Genomic DNA, 18,243 nt, shown 5'->3' with positions numbered 1-18,243 from the left:
AAAAATTCTGTAGGCCTTGGGCTTCATGGCATCTTGCATTCTGCTAATTCCATATGCAAGACTGCATATGAGGAAACTTCAATGGTATCTAAAAAGTGTTTGGACTCAACATTGCCACAGCCTGGAAACAATAATTACCCTCATTCCCTGCCTGCAACAGGAGTTTCGATGGTGGGCAAAAGCCTGTCACCACAACACGGGACAGCTATTCACCTTACCCACAGCCAGGCAGACATTGACAACAGATGCATCAGATTATGCCTGGGGGGCCCATATGCCAGGAAGATGTATTCAGGGCACATGGTCCGCAAGTCAAATGCATCTACATATCAATCAAAAAGAGATGCTAGCTGTTCAGAATTCTCTGACAGCCTTCAAGGATCTACTTCATCCAGGACAACTACTGGTAAAGACGGACAATACTACAGTCATGTGGTACATAAGCAAGCAGGGAGGCACACATTCCTACCCCCTCTGCAGGCTAGCCATGAACTTGTGGGACACAGCATTAACTTACCAAGTAAATCTGCAAGCACAATTCCTGCCAGGAAGGACAAATACTCTGGCAGACGAACTAAGCAGAAACCTAGTGGATCCCCATGAGTGGAAATTGGATCCACAAGTCTTCGACATGATAACAAGGACCTGGGGATGCCCGGACATAGACCTATTTGCCTCCCTTCACAACTACCAACTACAGAGATTCTGCACAAGGACTTATCACAAGCAAGCATGGAAAGTGGATGCTCTATCTTTCAGCTGGAAAAATCTAACAGTATATGCCTTTCCTCCTCTGCCTCTCCTCCCCAAGGTACTCCTCAAGGTCGGACAAGAGAAACCAAAAATTATACTGATTGCCCCAGACTGGCCCCACCAGCAGTGGTACCCAATCCTAAAGAGCTTGTCTCAATGCCCAGCTTGGACATTACCTCAAATTCCTCACTTATTGACCCAACAAGACAGTCAGATATTGCACAGCCAACTCAGGACCTTAAACCTGGCAGCATGGCGGATAATGTAGCCATTCAAGACACACCTCTCTCTAAAGCAGTGATGGATGTTATTTTGGAGGCCAGGAGGCGTAGCACCAGAAAATCTTATGCAGAAAAATGGAAGAGATTCTATGCTTGGAACCAGTCACAAGGTATTGACACGATTGTTCCAAATATTCCTCCGATTTTGCAATACTTAATTGAGATGGTTGATAAAGGCCTTTCCTTTTCATCAATTAAAATTCATGCCTCTGCCATTTCAGCTCATTACAATACAGAACCACCTATTTTTTCTCATCCATTACTAAGGCGGTACCTCAGAGGGGCCAAAAATATAAGACCTCCAAGGAGAGCACCAATACCTGCATGGGACCTCAACTATGTCTTGGAAAAACTCACACTGCCTCTGTTTGAGCCAGCCTCTGCAGCTTATATAAAATTGTTATCCTGGAAAACAGCTCTGCTCCTAGCAATAACCTCCGCTAGACGAGTCTCAGAGTTACAGGCACTCATGACTGTGGAACCTTTTATCATTTTCCATCCTGACAGGGTTTCTCTGAGGACAAACCCTACATTTATGCCTAAGGTAGTGTCCAGTGTGGCCCTTAACCAAACAATTCATTTGCCTACCTTTTATCCAAACCCACAAAATAAGGGTGAGAGTATTCTACATTCTTTGGACATTCGCAGTCAGCTATGCTTCTACTTGGACAGAACCAAAGCTTTCAGAAAGACTGAACAACTTCTAGTGGCATGTGCTGCAGGATCACAAGGAAAGCCTATCTCAAAGCAGACTATTTCAAAGTGGATAGGCCACTGCATTTGTTTCTGCTATTCACAACATGGCAAATCAGTGCCTAAGGGCATTAGGCCACATTCAACCAGAGCAGCAGCCACTTCAGCAGCCTTCCTCAGAGGAGTACCAAAGACATCTTAGAGGCTGCAACTTGGAGTTCACTGCATACTTTTACAGAGCACTATCACTTACCTCTCTACTCTAAATCCAGGGCAGGCTTTGCCACTGCAGTTCTGCAGGGCCTGATAGCCTCTCCTAATCCTGTTTAGCACCAGCCTCCCAACCTTAGCTTTGGGATTCAACCCAATTGTAATGACTGCAGGAGTGAAACATGATGAACATAGTACAGTTGTGTACCTACCATAAATGTAGATGTTCGAGTGTATTCACTGTTGCTGTCCAGGTTACCCTCCCACCATTCCCCTTTTCCTTTGCTGGAACTTATCTGTACTTCTCTATTCTATACAACCTATGTGGTGTATTTGCTTGTAGATGAAGGAAAAGTTGTTTTTTGTGCATGCATGCTTATTGGCATAATTTAGCCTACCATTTTAGGGGCACCTGACATCTGGGGCAAGAAAAACTGAAGAAAATGGCATCGGCTACATCTTTTATACCCCTGGCACACTGACGTCAGGGAGGAGGCGACAGCAACCGACGCCGGACCTAGACTTTGGAATTCAGGCCCACTGCGGGTAGCCTGGCAGCAGGATAACCCAGTTGTAATGACTGCAACAGTGAATACTCTCGAACATCTACATTTAGGGTAGGTACACAACTGTACTTTATTTTTGCTACATGATTCAGGGATGTACCCACAGCAGGCATATGTGCTATAAATATTTGAATATTCTGTGTATACCTTTTGTGTGTGTACTAGTTTAGAGTTCCATACCTGGAGAGGAGTATTCTTTGTAAGCCTATTTTGTGGAGTATTTGGCCTGTTGTCATTCAGGCTCTTTCCACTTTACTAGAAATTGCTGCAGGATACTGCCTGGGATTCTGTTCAAGTATTGACTCAATTTGAAGGGCTGACCCTTCAAAAGAAGGAATCCCGTAATATGTATACTCACTATTTACTTTATCTTTGATAACCCTTTTCATTGGCCTTTTTATTCTGTCCCACCATCACTCTTGTTTGGGACATTCCTATGACAATGTGGCTTTTAATTGTATAACTCTCATAAGATGCATTCAGTTTCAGATTTGGTCCTTTTTCTTGGGGGAGCACTTATTAAAGTTAATTTTCTCGAGTTAACTCCTTTGAAGTTTTATGACGGGAGGGTTGTATCCCCCACCCCAACTTTACATATTGAAAGATTTCCCAGAACATTGACTTGATGAAGCATAATTACAGAACTGGCTTCTTTTTAAATAGACCACTCTGTGTGCTTTGTTTCATGAGTAACCTTGTGTTCAAACAGGGGGATCCTAGGTGCACACCTGCCTTAAGTTCCTAGTGCAAGCATGTGCATCCCAGATGCGAGAACCTAAAGATTTAAAGAAAACATGAAAGACTGTACAAGGAGGTACCAAAGTGCTGGGCTATAGAAAGATGGTGCAGATGGGGCCACTGCCCTGAGTGCTTGGTTGCAGGAAGTGTTGGTGGCATAGTAAAAGTATGTTTTTTTTACTTTTTAAAATTTGCTCCCATCCCCTTTAGTTGTTAATGAGGATGTAAATCCTCATCCTTGCTCCACCATGGCTCATAGCCTAGCAACTTTGTCTCTGTCTCTCTTCTTCCCCCTCAGCACTGAGAGCAAAAAAGAAAGATGCCATGTTATTTCATGAGGACAGGAATCTCTGTAATTTCCTTGTAGGGGGATAATGTGGGTTACATCATGCAGTACATATCCAGGCAAAGACTTAGACTCAAGACTTTTAGATATATCCAAGAGTAGTAAAATAGTCATTAGCCGTATGCTGATCAAGTGATTAAATATTATTAGAGTGGAAATTCAGAAGTAAGGCACTAGAACAGTACAAATTCTCTTTTTTGTTTACCAGATTTCTCCACTGGTATAAAATGCAGTTTAGTCAAGATTACAGACCCCCCAAAAAATAATTTGCACATTAACTTATATTTCAGAAAAGGACTTCATCAGTACACAGCATCTCTTTGTTGCTAACAGTGTGTACCTCAGCTTTTTTTTAATTCAGCAGTATGATGATAAATGTTGGTCTGTGCAGTCTTGCTTTGTCGCAGCTCCTCTCCTAACAGTGCTATACTGTAAGCTGTATGCACTCATGCTTTTTTTTTTGTTTGTTTCTCTAGTATTATAAATTGCAGTACAAAATGAAATATGTAATTACACCAGTTGAGACCCACCCCCACCCTCCAGTCAGATTGCTCAGAATGGGGACTAGTCATTACAGAGATACTGTAGTACTTATTGCAATGTTTATCCCATCTGTTTTCTTTCAGCAGTGCAGGAATAAATGTTGGTGTCTGCAGGTGTTTTAAAATGCTGCATCTTGCTTTATGTCACATCTCCACTGCTCTGATGCTAACAACTTATGCTTGTATGCATTTTAATAGTGTATGTTGATTCTTAATTGTTATAAAGGGCAATCCAAAATGTCATGGCTGCAATCAAGAAAGTACAGCTTGGATATTTCAGAATAATAATTACTACCACGGGATAGCACTGCATTATGTGTATGTCCTGTTATATGATATGGAAAGCAGAATGTCGCAGCTCCAGTTAGAAAAGTAGTACAGTGCAAATACTGCTTCCCAGAATTATTTAAAAACGTATGATGTGAAGTTGTTCAATCTCACCGTTTGTTCTTACACGTGGGTACGGAGCCGATCCATCGGCTCCGAGTCGGCCACTTTCCAAGCTCAAGATCTCTGAGTAGTTCGAGGCACAGTCCCTATCCCATGATGCTCTCTGACTAACCTCAGATCTAGTTTGCCACTGCAATGGATCGCAAGTTCTTCAGAGAGCTAGGGCCAGTATAATTCTTTTTTTGTCTTTTGACAAATAGTACAAATAGTTTTACGTAGAATTAGTATTCTTATTACAGTTAGTAGTCTGTTCCTGTTATTTTTATAGGGCTGTGTCCCTCTTGTTGTGTGGATTTTTGCTGTGTTGGTGTTATTGGAGCGGTTGCTCTTGGGCCTTGCCCCTTTTTTCGTTTAGGCACTTCTGTACTCCACTACTATAGTTGAACAGGTCTCTGTCAACTGGATTTCCCTATCCCTTTATATGTAGTCATATTAGATAGTGTGCTTTTTCTATTTTGCTATAAATATTTAGATGTCAAACATTTTTGGGGGGTTCTGATAATTGTGTGCTGGTAGAAAGTTTAACAGACTTGAACTCTTTATAGTACCGTTTTGTTTTTTTATCAGGGATTTGATAATTGCGTGCTGTTTGATATTATGGCTGACCAAAAAGAGAAACAGAAGTCAGGTTTCAAGAGGTGCGACTGTGGGCAGAAAATGTCTAGTACGGACAATCATGTGTCTTGTGTATATTGTCTAGGACCTGTGCTGCATTTACAGGAGGATTGTTCTGTCTGACACTCTTTTAGTGGCAGAGTATTACTTGAAAGAAGAAGAAAGTTAATTGACGGAGAACTGTTGAAACCTAAATTTCAGGAAGTCTTGGATAAGACTGATCAGACCTCCAAGTCCTCGAAAGGGTCGAAGACTTCAGGCCCTCGGTTCCGAGCACCTCTGTTAAGGTGCGGTCGCCGGTTCCTAAGTCATCAGAGCCATGCACCGAACCGATGTTTCAGAGCCAATCCTCTGTGCTGGAGCCAATGCCAGAGGTGTTGAAGTCTCCAATACTCAGGTCTGTAGCTACTTCAGTCCCTTCGACCCATTCTTCTAGGACCCTTTCAGACACCGATGTGGACCGTGTGGAGCCGAGGCTCTTAGAGCACCCGGCATTGACCAAATTACTTTAGGTTTCATCCCAACTGGGTTCGAATCCTACTACCGTCTCTTTGCCTGTGACTACTCCTCCTCCGAGCTTACCTAGGCCTTCGGAGCCGGAGGCGTAAGATCCGATGAATGTGGAACCTGCAGAGCCGAGTCCTGTCCCAGTGACTTCGGCTCCGTCGACCCTGATCTCTTCAGTGCCATTCGAAGAGTCTCGGAGCCGACACTCTCTCGACAGTTCGGGGGGGAGAGTTGAACCAACGCGTCAGTTCCGACCCTTCCTCTCGGCGTCTCTGTGCAGATGAGCTTGGCTCTGTCCTCTGGTTCGGAGCCCTTGGTCTCGGCATCGGGGAAGCCGCAGTCTTCCTCGGAACTGGTGGGAAGTAAATAGTGTGGGAAGAAATAGCCAGGGAATTGTTATGGCTAGGCTTGTATAGGCCCTAGGGCTTATAGCGTAATACCAACCTATTAACCTATTCCTTGGGTCGAGACTCCGGTGCCTTCAATGCCATGAGGAGGGTAATGTCTGCTAAGACCCTCACTTCCTTAGGTCTCTCCTCTTCCTCCCCTAAAATGCCGCATTCTGCCTCTACATTGCAGGTTCCTACTAAGCATCGAGACCCAGAGCCTCAGGTAACCCCTTTGGGTGAATCCTGCTCTACTGAGACTTCACCAGACGCTCCCACTGATGAAGTCCCCAGAAAGAGAGTTTGCAAGAGGAAGCATTTGGATTCCCCTCAGGAATCTTTGACATCAGACACCAACTTAGAGGAATCAGAAGGTTCCCCACGGTCCCCCTCGGAGGATGTTTCCTTTGCAGACATCCTAGAAATACTGAAACAGAGGGGTGACTGGCAGTCCATTACCCCTACTGAGGATGAGTCGGTGCTCCTGAAGGCCTTTGGGTCTCAGCCTTCCACCTCCTGGGTTACTCTGCTCTTCGGCGAACTGATGGAGCTGGTTGCTCGAAGGGCTTGGGAGTCCCTGATTCCATGGAACCAGTCCCTCGGAGGCCCAATAAGTTCATCACTTCCCCTCAAGACAAATTGTACCTCACTAAAGGAGTCCCTGTTGATGCCATGGTGGTGGCGGCAGCCACCAAGAAAGAGATGTCGGAGACCTCTTCTACTGTCCATCCTCCTAATAGAGATTCTAGGACGATGGACAGATATGGGAAACGCATTTTTAGTTCTGCGATGTTTGCCATGAGATCGCTTAACTATTTATCCCATTTTACCCGTCTTCAACGAGATCTCCTCCAGGAACTTGGAGATACTCTAAAGGGTAACACAGATGAAGCTATGTCTGAGAAGGTGATGGCTCAGCTTTCTACCCTTAATTCCATTGTCAAATCGTCCATGTGACTCATTTCCTATGCAGCCGATGGGTCGAGTCGAGCAGCAGGTGCAGCAGTAGCTCTGCGGAGACTATCCTGGATGCACTTATGCTACTTTGCGGAAGCCTTCAAGTCTTCCTTTGTCAACACCCCATTTGATGTCTTTTCTTTGTTTGGTCCCAACTCAAGGAGACTCTCACTAGGTGTGAGCAGGAAGGAAAGACTCTGTCTGCCGTAGGAGTCCATTTTTCCGCCCCTTCTAGACTATACCCCAAAGGGCAGAAAGGTGGAAAAATGTGGTTCCGGAAGTCCCAAGGAGCTTTCCAGAACACACGTAGTGAACCCCCCCTTCAGGGGCAGAGAAGGGGGCAGTAACGGAAGAAGCCGCTTTGGCGTACCCATAGTTACCAGAGGTTACATCATTCCCTTTTCAGAGTTTCCGCCAGTCAGAACAAGAATCCCAGATGTTCCACCCAGTCTGCGGGATCAAGCAGCTATAGAAATCCAAAAGCTTCTAAAAAAAAAGACTTATCCAGCCAGTCCCGGCGGACCAGATAGGATCCGAACTTACTCCAGATTTATTTTAGTTCCAAAGAAAAGGGGGGAATGGAGGCCCATTTTAGATCTCAGCAAGCTCAACGCTTTTGTAAAGAAGGAAAAGTTCCGGATGGTCACGCTTCAGTCGATACTCCCGTTCCTGGGAACGGGAGATTGGATGTGCTCTTTAGATCTCAAGGATGCGTACTACCACATCAAAATGGCCAGACCATCCAGAGATCATTTGCGTTTGCGGCTGGGGGCCAGTCACTACCAATTTCGAGCACTGCCCTTTGGTCTCACCTCAGCCCCCAGAGTGTTCACCAAATGCATGGCAGTGGTCATGGCTCACCTGAGGCGTCTAGGATTCCGGGTGTTTCCTTATCTGGACGACTGGCTCCTATCCGCCACCACCAGGCATCAACTCATTCTTTCCAGGGATCATACAATCAGTCTCTGTTCTCGGTTAGGAATAACCTTAAATTTTAAAAAATCTGCCTTATTACCATCGCAGCATATCTCCTTTATCGGAGCAGACCTAGCCACCACCGCCTTGGTCAGATTACCTCAAGAAAGAGTCATCTCTCTACGAAATCAGGTGTCCTGCTTGCTAAAATAAAAGAGAGTACTTGCCTTTCAGGTTTTAAAGCTATTAGGCACCATGGCAGCTACCCTCATAGCGGTTCCTCTGGGACGGATGCACATGAGGATACTCCAATGGTTGCTTTTCACCCAGTGGTATTATCAACAGTTCCCAATGTCTTTCAAGATCCTACTGACAGACGCTTGCAAGAAGGACCTTCTCTGGTGGTTGAACAGTCACCAGGTGACGATAGGTCGACCATTTGTACTTCCCCCTCCCGTAGCCACGGTGCCCACGGACGCTTCCCTGATAGGGTGGAGGGGGGCTGTTTCAGGGAAGAACTGCCCAAGGTACCTGTTCTGAGATGGAATTACCCCTTATGCCGAAAAGCCTTGAGAATTTGGCAGTGGGCTGTATCCACCAGGCGCTTTCTGATAGCAACGCACATCCCGGGGAAATCCAGAGTGATAGCAGACAAACTGAGCAGAGCAATTCTGTTGCCCTACAAGTGGTCCCTCAAAGAAGTGGCGGAAATGATATTCCGCAGATGGGGCCAGCCTTGTTGCGACCTTTTTGCATCCCCGCTGAATGCCAAATGCAGAAGTTACTTTGCTCTGAATCCTCCTCCGGGGGAACAGCCCAAGGTATTCACTTGTACACGATTGGCCCTCGGGTCTCCTTTATGCCTTTCCTCCAACCCTACTGATCCCCAGATTTTTGCAGAAAGCAAAAAGCTCGGGAAGGACTGTTATTCTGATAGCCCCCTTTTGGCCTCGGCAGATATGTTTCCCCTTCCTTTATCAGTATCAACTGGAAGAACCTTGGTTTCCGGACCCAGTGCCAGACCTGACTCACTCGTCAGGAGTTCTTCACCCCCTCACTTCAGTCCCTCAAACTGACAGCTTGGCTGCTCCACTTCCCAACCTAGCCAGGTCATATAATTTGTCTTCCACGGTGCAACGTATTCTAGTCTCCTCTCATAAAGTCTCCACCAGAAAACTGTACAACAGCAAATGGAAGCGTTTTGTTTATTGGGCCTCTCAACATGATATTGATCCCTATGTCGCTCCTATTGATAGTGTTCTTGAGTTTCTGACTATGCTTTTTCATGAAGGTGCAGCAAGCGGCCACTGTAAGAGTTCAATTGGCTGCAATATCCAATTTTCACCTGGGATTTGAGGGCTCTAATCTTATCTCTCACAGATTATGTAAAGCCTTTCTGAAAGGGACTCATCACCTTAGGCCTCCTGTCAGACAACCAGTTGCCCCCTGGAATCAAAATTTAATACTATCTCCACTTATGCTTCCCCCCTTTGTACCTGCATCTTCTTGTCCTTTGAAGTTCATTTCTTGGAAAACAATATTCTTGGTGGCTATTACTTCAGCTCGTAGAGTTTCGGAACTACAAGCTCTTTCTATCAGGCCTCCGTATCTGGTTTTTCATCCCGACCGAATCTCTCTCAGGACAAATCCCACCTTTCTTCCTAAGGTCTGCTCCGAGGTTAATTTGAACCAGTCTTTTGAGCTGCCCACCTTTTTCAGACACCATTCAAATAAATTAGAATATATGTTACATAAACTTGATGTTCACAGGCAATTGAGGTTTTATTTGGACAGAACAAAGGAGTTTAGGAAATCGGAACAACTCTTTGTTTCTCATGCGGACAATAAAAAGGGGCTGCATGTAGCTAAAGTTACATTGTCTAAGTGGTTATCTGATTGCATAAAATATATGTATTCATCAACCAACCAACCTACCTTTAGAGCATAGTGTGAAAGCACATTCCACCAGGGCTGTGTCTACATGTCTGGCTCATGCAGCCCGTTTGCCTTTGGACACTATTTGTGCTGCTGCTACTTGGTCCAAACCTCATATGTTTATCACTCATTGCAAAGTGGACAGGGCCTCCAGAGACTGGGCTTCCTTTGGTTCCACTATTCTCAGGAATGTACTCCTGTCAGCCACCCAGGATTAGGGTGCTTGGGACGCTACCCACGTGTAAGAACAAACGGTGAGATTGAACAACTTCACATAAAGAAGTTATGTTCTTACCATAACGTTCCATGTGAGTTGTTCATCTCGCCTTTGTTCTTACACTCCCTCCCACCTTCCTCCTCCAGGTTCTTGAAGAATGGGTATGACTGGTGGTCTGGTTGGTCTAACTAGTGTCCTTTACTTCAGCTAGAGTATTTCTTAGTAAATTGTAAATATATGTATACATGTGCATATTTGTGGCATATTGGTATGTTTAGTGGTATTCTTTCTTGCTGGGTTCAGCAAACTAGATCTGAGGTTAGTCAGAGAGCATCATGGGATAGGGACTGTGCCTCTAGCTACTCAGAGATCTTGAGCTTGGAAAGCGGCCGACTCAGAGCCGATGGATCGGCTGCATACCCACGTGTAAGAAAAAAGGCGAGATGAACAACTCACTTGGAACGTTATGGTAAGAACATAACGTCTTTTTACGTCTCTGTTGCTATAAAATACAGTGCAAAATGACACTGCTGTAGTCTGAACTCTTGCCACCAAGTGTCATTGCTTCAGTTGGAGAAGTGCAGATTGAGATTTTAAAACAGCTGTAATTATGGCAGTGCTGGCCTTAATGCTTGAGGGCATGAGGTTGGGAATAGCAAGGGTTGCAGGATAGATATGTTGCCTGGGGCACCAGACTCCTTTGCTACACCTCTGCCAAAGTGTTCCTCTACTCCAGAGAACCTATTCAAAGTTCACTTTTGTGGTGAGTACTTACTAATCTGTATTTATTTGTAAAAAAATACAGATATTAGAATATTGATGTATTGATCCAAGCAGTGGAATGCCATCCAAGCAGTGGAATGACTGCGGTGGTGGTGCTGCGGTAGCGTTGTCGCTTCACATTAATACGTTGTCCTGTTCGATTCTCAGCTAGTGTGTCTTCTGTGTGGAGACATGCGTGAATGGGCGTACCTTCGTTGAAGGTTGTGCGTCAGGGCCGGCAACTCGGCATGTAAAACTCTACTGCCAATCATTAGCGGACCGGAGTTACGCTGTGGCGACCCCTAACCGGGAAAAGCCGAAAGACACAGCAGATCCAAGCAGTGGAATGTAGATATGGGGAAGATTTGATTTTCTTGCGTTTGGGCAAGTGCACATCCCACTATTAACATATTATTCTGTGGGAGGAATACCCTCGCAGCATGCACATAAAACTACAAAAAAAAAACAACATTATTTTTGCAAGGGAAGGGCCCCCCCCCCTCCCCCCGCAATTTATATATAATAACTATTAGATTGCACAATACCAGGGAAAAGGTAAATTGTATCTGCTAAACAGATGTCAATAAAACAGGCATTCAATAAAAGTAGACTGTCATATATAGATACATATGTGTATGTATGCACGTATGTGTGTACATATATATATATATATATATATATATATATATATAAAATGATATTGATATATATATATATATATATATGTGTGTGTGTGTGTGTATATGTATATATATATATATATATATATATATATATATATATATGTGTGTGTGTGTGTGTGTGTGTGTGTGTGTGTGTGTAAAATATATGGTTTACCTTCATGTGTGCATATTGCACACGGACGAACAGCAATTGTCCGAAAGGCCGTTTGCAAACTCCGAATGGAAAAATGTTTGAATGTGCAATGAGCGAATGCACAGTGATATTCGCTCATTGCGCATTCGACATTTTGGGGTGGATTGCACTATAGTGGGGATCAGAAAATGGTCCCTTTTCCCAGTGCAGTGCAATCTCGGAGTTAGAATATTAAAGTAGGGGGTGCAGCCCCCCCACATGGGGGGTGCATGGGGGCTTGCCCCCCTACTTTACACTTCATTAGATTTTTCTTTTGATATTTATGTTTGAAAATCAGCGAATCTGCTTTTCTGTTTGCTGATTTTCGAACATATTAAATTGTTGCTGTTATGACCTTCGTGGTAACGATTCGCTCATATGAGCAATCGCACCACTGTGATTCGGTTTTGTAAAGGTAAACCAAAAAATATATCTTGTGTTAACCTTTGAGACATGCTGCAGATTTGCAGGTTTTACACATTGCATTAAGGGACTTCAGCTGCAGAGGTGGTGTTTTATCATCTCATCGAATGACAGGGTGCCAGTACTGCATAGCCTTGCCATTCTTTAACTGATTCCGCTATTTGTGCATATATCCTTTAAGGATGAAGATATAGGTTCATAGGTATGTACTAGGCTAATGGCCCTGGAGCCTTTACAAGCCTAGCCCATAGGATTACCCTGGCATTGTGCCACCCATCCCTAGTTCCCAGTGCCTCTGTCGAGTAGAGCTACTGGAGTGATCCCCGGGGTGAATTTTCTATTTCCCATCCACTCATCAAGATTCCTCTTGAAGAGGGCCAGTGAGATACTCTGTTTGAGATGTAAGGGAAGTCTGTTCCATAGCATGGGCAATCTCTGGGTTATGAACCTGTCCCTCCAGCTTGTTCTGTTGATTGTAGTAATAATGTGGATAATGAAGTAAATATTTGGCAATCTGTGGGGTAGGATGCAGATGTCTTTTGAGTCTTTAGTACTTAACCAGTATTGCAGTATTCAAATTATGTATTTTACTAGATAGTATAGACTTTGAATTATTGTAGTGGTTTTTCTCCAGGCTCTTGGCTAATAAATGAGCATAATACAGTGAATGTCAGTCAGAACCACATCAAACATGAAAGACATCTAAATCCACACCTTCCACGAATGCCTAGAAATGTAGCACTTTTTAATAGTCCATATCAGAATTGTTTGCTTCCAGTTACAAAGAATATTACTTGATAATTTTGATGATTCAGTATTCAACCAGCTACAGCTTGGCTGAATTCTGTGCTCCTTTTAGACTGCAGTCACTTGCTTATCATTCTCTTGCCCACTCAGACAGGGTGGTAAGTATTCAGTTGTTGGTACAGTGCCTGTTGAAACGTTTGCAGACTAAGGCTGCTTGCTTATTGTCCTGCAGATAATCATGTTAATGTAGGAGTCCTCTTTGAGTGTCCCGTAGTATAAGGCACAGATGTTGTTATGCCTAGATTTGGAACATAGTGTATATAGAGGGTGTAGCTCATCCCTGGGAGTAAGACTTGGGCATTTTGAATACAGACCTAACAAAAACTTGTAATTGCTATGGTAATAGTCAGTATCTTTTGGCACAGAAGAGCTGCTGGGAATATCATTCTAGTGGGACAGGATTTTCATATTTTATCAGTGCTTAAACTTTTTTTTTTTTTTTTTTTTTTTTTTTTTTTGTTTATTCTTTAAAGCATCAGCAGCAGGTTCTGAGTGCCATCGAGAGAGCAAAGCAAGTGACAGCTGCAGAACTTAACTCCATAATCCGGGTATGTTCAGCATATGAAGTATTTTGCAATGTCATTATTTGAGAGGCATAAGGACTTGTACTAATTACCGATTGTGTGCAGTGTTAGTAGAGACAGTGTGTCAGCATTATTCTATGTTTGTTTAGTAGCAGTACTAATGCAGCATTATACAGTGTATTATTGAGCAGTATTTGATTTTGAAAAAATGTTTACAGATTGATAGAGAAAGAAGACCAAGAAAAACTACTGTATTTTTTAATCATTTTGTTGACCAAGATAGTCCTGCTATGCCAGTGCCTGTTGTCAGTGAAAACTCTAGGTGGTATTCATATTAGCCAGGGGAAGTTTGTTCAGGTCACCAAGAAAATTCACGTGTTACAATACATGTCCAGGTATTGTTTATATCCATTTGAGTTACCACCAACTTAGGCAGATGGAACCTTGATTGGACATCTAATTTGAAGGGTAGCACAATGAGGAGTGTGCTCCCAATGCTGCACTGCATTGTCAATAATGGAAAATTACTGTAAGGGGCTGAGGGGTGAATAAAACCCATAACCTTCTGATCTTGAGCGTGAAAGGTGAATGTAATACCTATTTGAATATTTTATAGCAGACTTCTTGTTAAAGTATTAAGAGTAGCAGTCAGGTCACCATAAAAATTGATTTTATTGTGTTATTTCCATTAGTAACCGTTTGAAATGTCAGAACCCAGTAGATTGAGTCCTGAAAAATGGAGACTGGTCGAAAAAATGGAGTCGCATGTACTAAGTCTGAGATGGCCATTTCTGTGAATATTCCCTTTTCCTTCAAGGGATGTTTAGCTTAAGAATTCCTGTGTATGAGTTTGGGGGGGGGGGGGCTTTCCTCCTGGCAAAAAAAAAAAAAGAAGACATTTAAAGGAGAAGAGCGATGTTAAGAGATTCACTCTTTTGGATCACCATCACTTTGGTTTTTCGATCTTTTTTTCAGCTTGTCGACAGTTGGCATTTGAGTGTTGACATTTCCTTTACTGAAAAGTTGATGTGGGATCGACTTTGAAGCTTTATATTACTCAGAACTTGCACTTGGTTTTAGAGTTTATCTCAACTATATTCACAGGATGGGAGGTGCATCTCCTGCACTATGCTGAGAATGCTACTTGTGCAGACAGCTCCCCTGTGATGCACCTCCAACTCTTTGATTCTGTCTATGGCTGATTGCTTTGATGAATGGCGCAACAGGTAGCACATTCACCTTTGTTTCAGAAAGCTGTGGGTTCTACTTCCACATCAAGTAAATGGATAACTGACACCGTGGTATAGCTTTAAGATGGGGAGTTCTGCTCTCCTGAGTGTTTCATCTTTTGGATGAGACATTAAAGTAAGGGCCCATCTGAGAGGGTTGGTGGTAGCTCAGGTGGAAGTAAAAGATCCCACAGTACCCATCAGAAAGTGTAGAGGAACTTCCCTGATGCCTTTGCTAAATTGTAACATTTAGTATAAGTACCCCCTCTAGACTCTCCTGAATTATGCCACTTTGCTAGCTGGATAAACGTGGATTACAAAGGATAAATGAAAAATGTAAATGAATTGTAGTGAAGTGAAGTTGTTAGTTAATGGCTGGCATGATTAAGCTGCTGAAATGTGTTAAATGTCATTAAACTGCATAGCTAAAACAAGTTGTTGATGACCACTTTTGTCTGCATCAGAGGAGGGAGCAGGCATTATTTTGCAGGGCAGCTCTAAGGAGTTTGATTCATGAGGAAAGGACCATTTTTCAGGGCACCTTCTTTCTTGTAGGGTGTCCTAGAAAAGGAAGCATAAATATAGGCATTTTTGCTTCACCTATATCCACTTCAGCTATGGCAGGCAAGGGGGATTGCTTTGGATTTGCTAAAGACTTATTTAAATCCTTTCAGTTATTACATTTTGAGGCATCCCTTCATTTGAAAAGGAAAAGATTTCCCTCTTTTTATTATGATCACCAGTCTTTGGGACAATAATACGTTTCTTAAGTACCTGCTCCACAATATGGAGAAATGTGACTCTGAGGAAAGTTTTTATTTAAATTGTTATCTTTTTCAGATACTGTTGCCAGAATGAAGTAGTTATTTCAGTGGAAATAAAAAGAAATACCAGAGACCCAGCAAGTATATTGTGATTTTTCACAGGTGGATTTTCCTAGACCTTGCAACTGTTTCTCCTGTTTTGCAAGTCATAGAAGATACCTTCCTTGCAGCCAGAAGTTTGCCTGACAGTTTGCCACTTGCCTCCTTACCCTACAGTATTTCTTTGTGAAAACAGTTTTCTACCAAATACGCTATGGCGACTAACTCCATCCCATCTGACAAGTATGGGAAGTCTTTGATAGGTTTAGGAAGACAGTTTATACTTGCTCCACTGAAGCCTTCAGAACAGGGAATTGTCAGGCTCAATGTTCTTTTAATTTCTGACAATATGAGAAAGTTAATTGACAATCTCCCTTCTTCAGAGATTGCAATCTCTGAATCCTTTCATTTTTTCTGTCTCCAATAACTATAGATTCTCTAAAATGTTCTTAGGATGCTGTTTTTAGAACTGCTGCGAGTCTGATGAAAAAATTCTTTGCTTTCTCAGAATGTGATAGCTGAGCTCCTGAATACTTCCCTGGATAAAAAGGTACTGCTTGTCCGATGTTCTTCGTGTTTCACTGTTGCAGTCATTACATTTGAGTAATCTGCTGGCAGGTTGCCCTCAATCGGCCTGATTAACAAAACCTTGGGTCTTACGTCAGTTGCTGTCCCTTCTTCCATGGCGTCAGGTCGTCAGGGGTATAAAACATGCAGCTGATGCCATTTTCATTAGTCTTTCTTGCCGCGCGGTGCCAGAAGCAGAAGCAGTTCGCAAGTGCTGGTCGGCTGACTCCTGAAATTGTAGTCTTCGAGTTTTAGAACCGAAGTCTTCAACCTAAAGCTAAGTACCCCATTGGGGAAACTTTTTCTTGCTCCTTACCAATGTCTGTAAAAGTTAATAATTGTATTACTTGTGGGAAGCAAATACCTCATAAGGATTTTCATTTGTACTGTATTCCTTGCCTAGGCCCTGACCACAACGTGCCTTGCTGTCGGTTTTGTGCTAAATTTAACCAACGCACCATTAAGAGTCTGTATATTTTTGCTACAAAATATTTTGGCTCAAGATTTAACTATCCAGAAATGTCGTCGGTTAGCAATCAGACTACCGGAATACATAAAAAAAAATGCAAAGAAAAAGACAGAGACAGACCGTCGAGGTCCAAAACCGATGACGAAGCTTCTCCTAAGCCAGTCGCCGGTTCGCCAGTACTCAGTGAGGCGCTTTCGCAGCCCCTGATACCTGCAACTTTTGATTCGCAGGCCTCTACTGAGACCCATTCGGAGTCCGGTATGCCGCGAGACACTTTAAGTATTGAACCCGCAGATGTCTCTACCTTAGATGGGTCCGGAGCCGCTGAGCAGGCACCGGCTTCTGAGGGTGTTTTCAGCCCTAAAGATTTGTATATTAAACCGACGCCATCTTTAAAACCTAGGCCAAAATCAACTTCTGTGTCTAAAAAAACGACGCTTGGGCCACGTGCACAGGCCCCTATGCCTAAAAAACAAATGATCAAAATGGCTGAGGATTTAATTACCTTGATCAGGGGTTCCCATCCCCCTCCTGCTAAGAGGCTAGCAAGGCACTGACTATGAATCCATCAGATCAGGTTTCTATTTCTTCTGATTCCTCTTCTGATCAGGAATTATCTATTCTACCTTATGAGGACTCTGATGCAGAAGATTCCATCCCTTCTGCCTCTCCTCCTGAGGATTTTTCTTTTGGAGAAACTTTGCATACCTTAAGAGAACACTTTCACTGGGAGAGTCAGGATTTTTCAGAATCTAAAAAGAGGCTTAGGGATTTCTTCCTTCTCCCTCAGCATAGTCCTTTGGCTATACCTCCTGTTCTAGACATTGTTGATGATGATTTCTCAGAATCCAGCATGGCTGCTGATTCCCTGCCTCTGGCTCCAAGTAAGCCAGACAGATATTACAGAGTTCCTGACTCCCATAAATTCCTCTTTAAAAACCCTACTGCTGACCCTGAAACCATTTCTCAGGGTCCCAAGGGCGTTAAGGCTTCTACTGCTAAAAATCCTACCCCTTCTGATAGAGACTCCAGGGCGCTGGATAGATGGGGTAAGAAGGTTTACACGTCCGCAACCTTGGCAATCAGGGCTTTAAACTGTCAATTTCATATGCTTAAATATCAGCACAATGTCATGGGATTACTTAAACAGAAAATGATGTTGATTTCTGACTGTGTGGAAAATAGAGTTGCAGGATTTATTGCATTCAGCTGAACAGGTTGGCAAGCATACTTTGCAATGTGGTTTTGATTCTTTGGAGGCCTCTTGCAGGGCCAGTGTAACTGGATCTGTGATAAGAAGGTATGCTTGGCTCAAGGAGCAAACTCTGCCTGATCATGTTAAAGCAAAATTGTTGGATGCTCCTTTACAACAGGACAGTCTATTCGGTAATAAGCCAGAAGAAGTTTTGAAAAAAATGGAGGATAAAGCTAAATCTATGCAAACTGTAAAATATTTCCTACAAGTGCAGCCACCCAGGTTCAGTAGGCATTGGCCTACTAAGAATTGGTCCTTTCCAGTACCCACCAGAGCCGCTCAGGCCAAACCCAGACACTCCAAAGGTTCCAGGTTTCAGTCACAAGGAACTTATAGAACAAAACAATGGGGTGCCTCCACCTCCAAATCTGGAAGTAA

General features: G+C 43.3%; 1 protein-coding gene across 1 annotated transcript in view; it reads left to right on the top strand.

The window, feature by feature from the left end:
- TLE5 (TLE family member 5, transcriptional modulator) overlaps positions 1-18,243 on the top strand; it is a 489,246-nt gene that overhangs the window by 448,030 nt on the left and 22,973 nt on the right. The window contains exon 5 of the mRNA XM_044054792.1: positions 13,432-13,506. Coding sequence (XP_043910727.1) covers positions 13,432-13,506 — 75 coding nt within the window. The remainder of the gene's footprint in view (positions 1-13,431; positions 13,507-18,243) is intronic.

Source organism: Protopterus annectens, chromosome 13.part0 (genome assembly GCF_019279795.1).
Source record: "Protopterus annectens isolate FY-2018-M chromosome 13.part0, PAN1.0, whole genome shotgun sequence".
NCBI lineage: Eukaryota > Metazoa > Chordata > Ceratodontiformes > Protopteridae > Protopterus > Protopterus annectens.
Note: the sequence above shows the minus strand (reverse complement) of the source record. Positions and strands in the feature narration are given on the sequence as shown.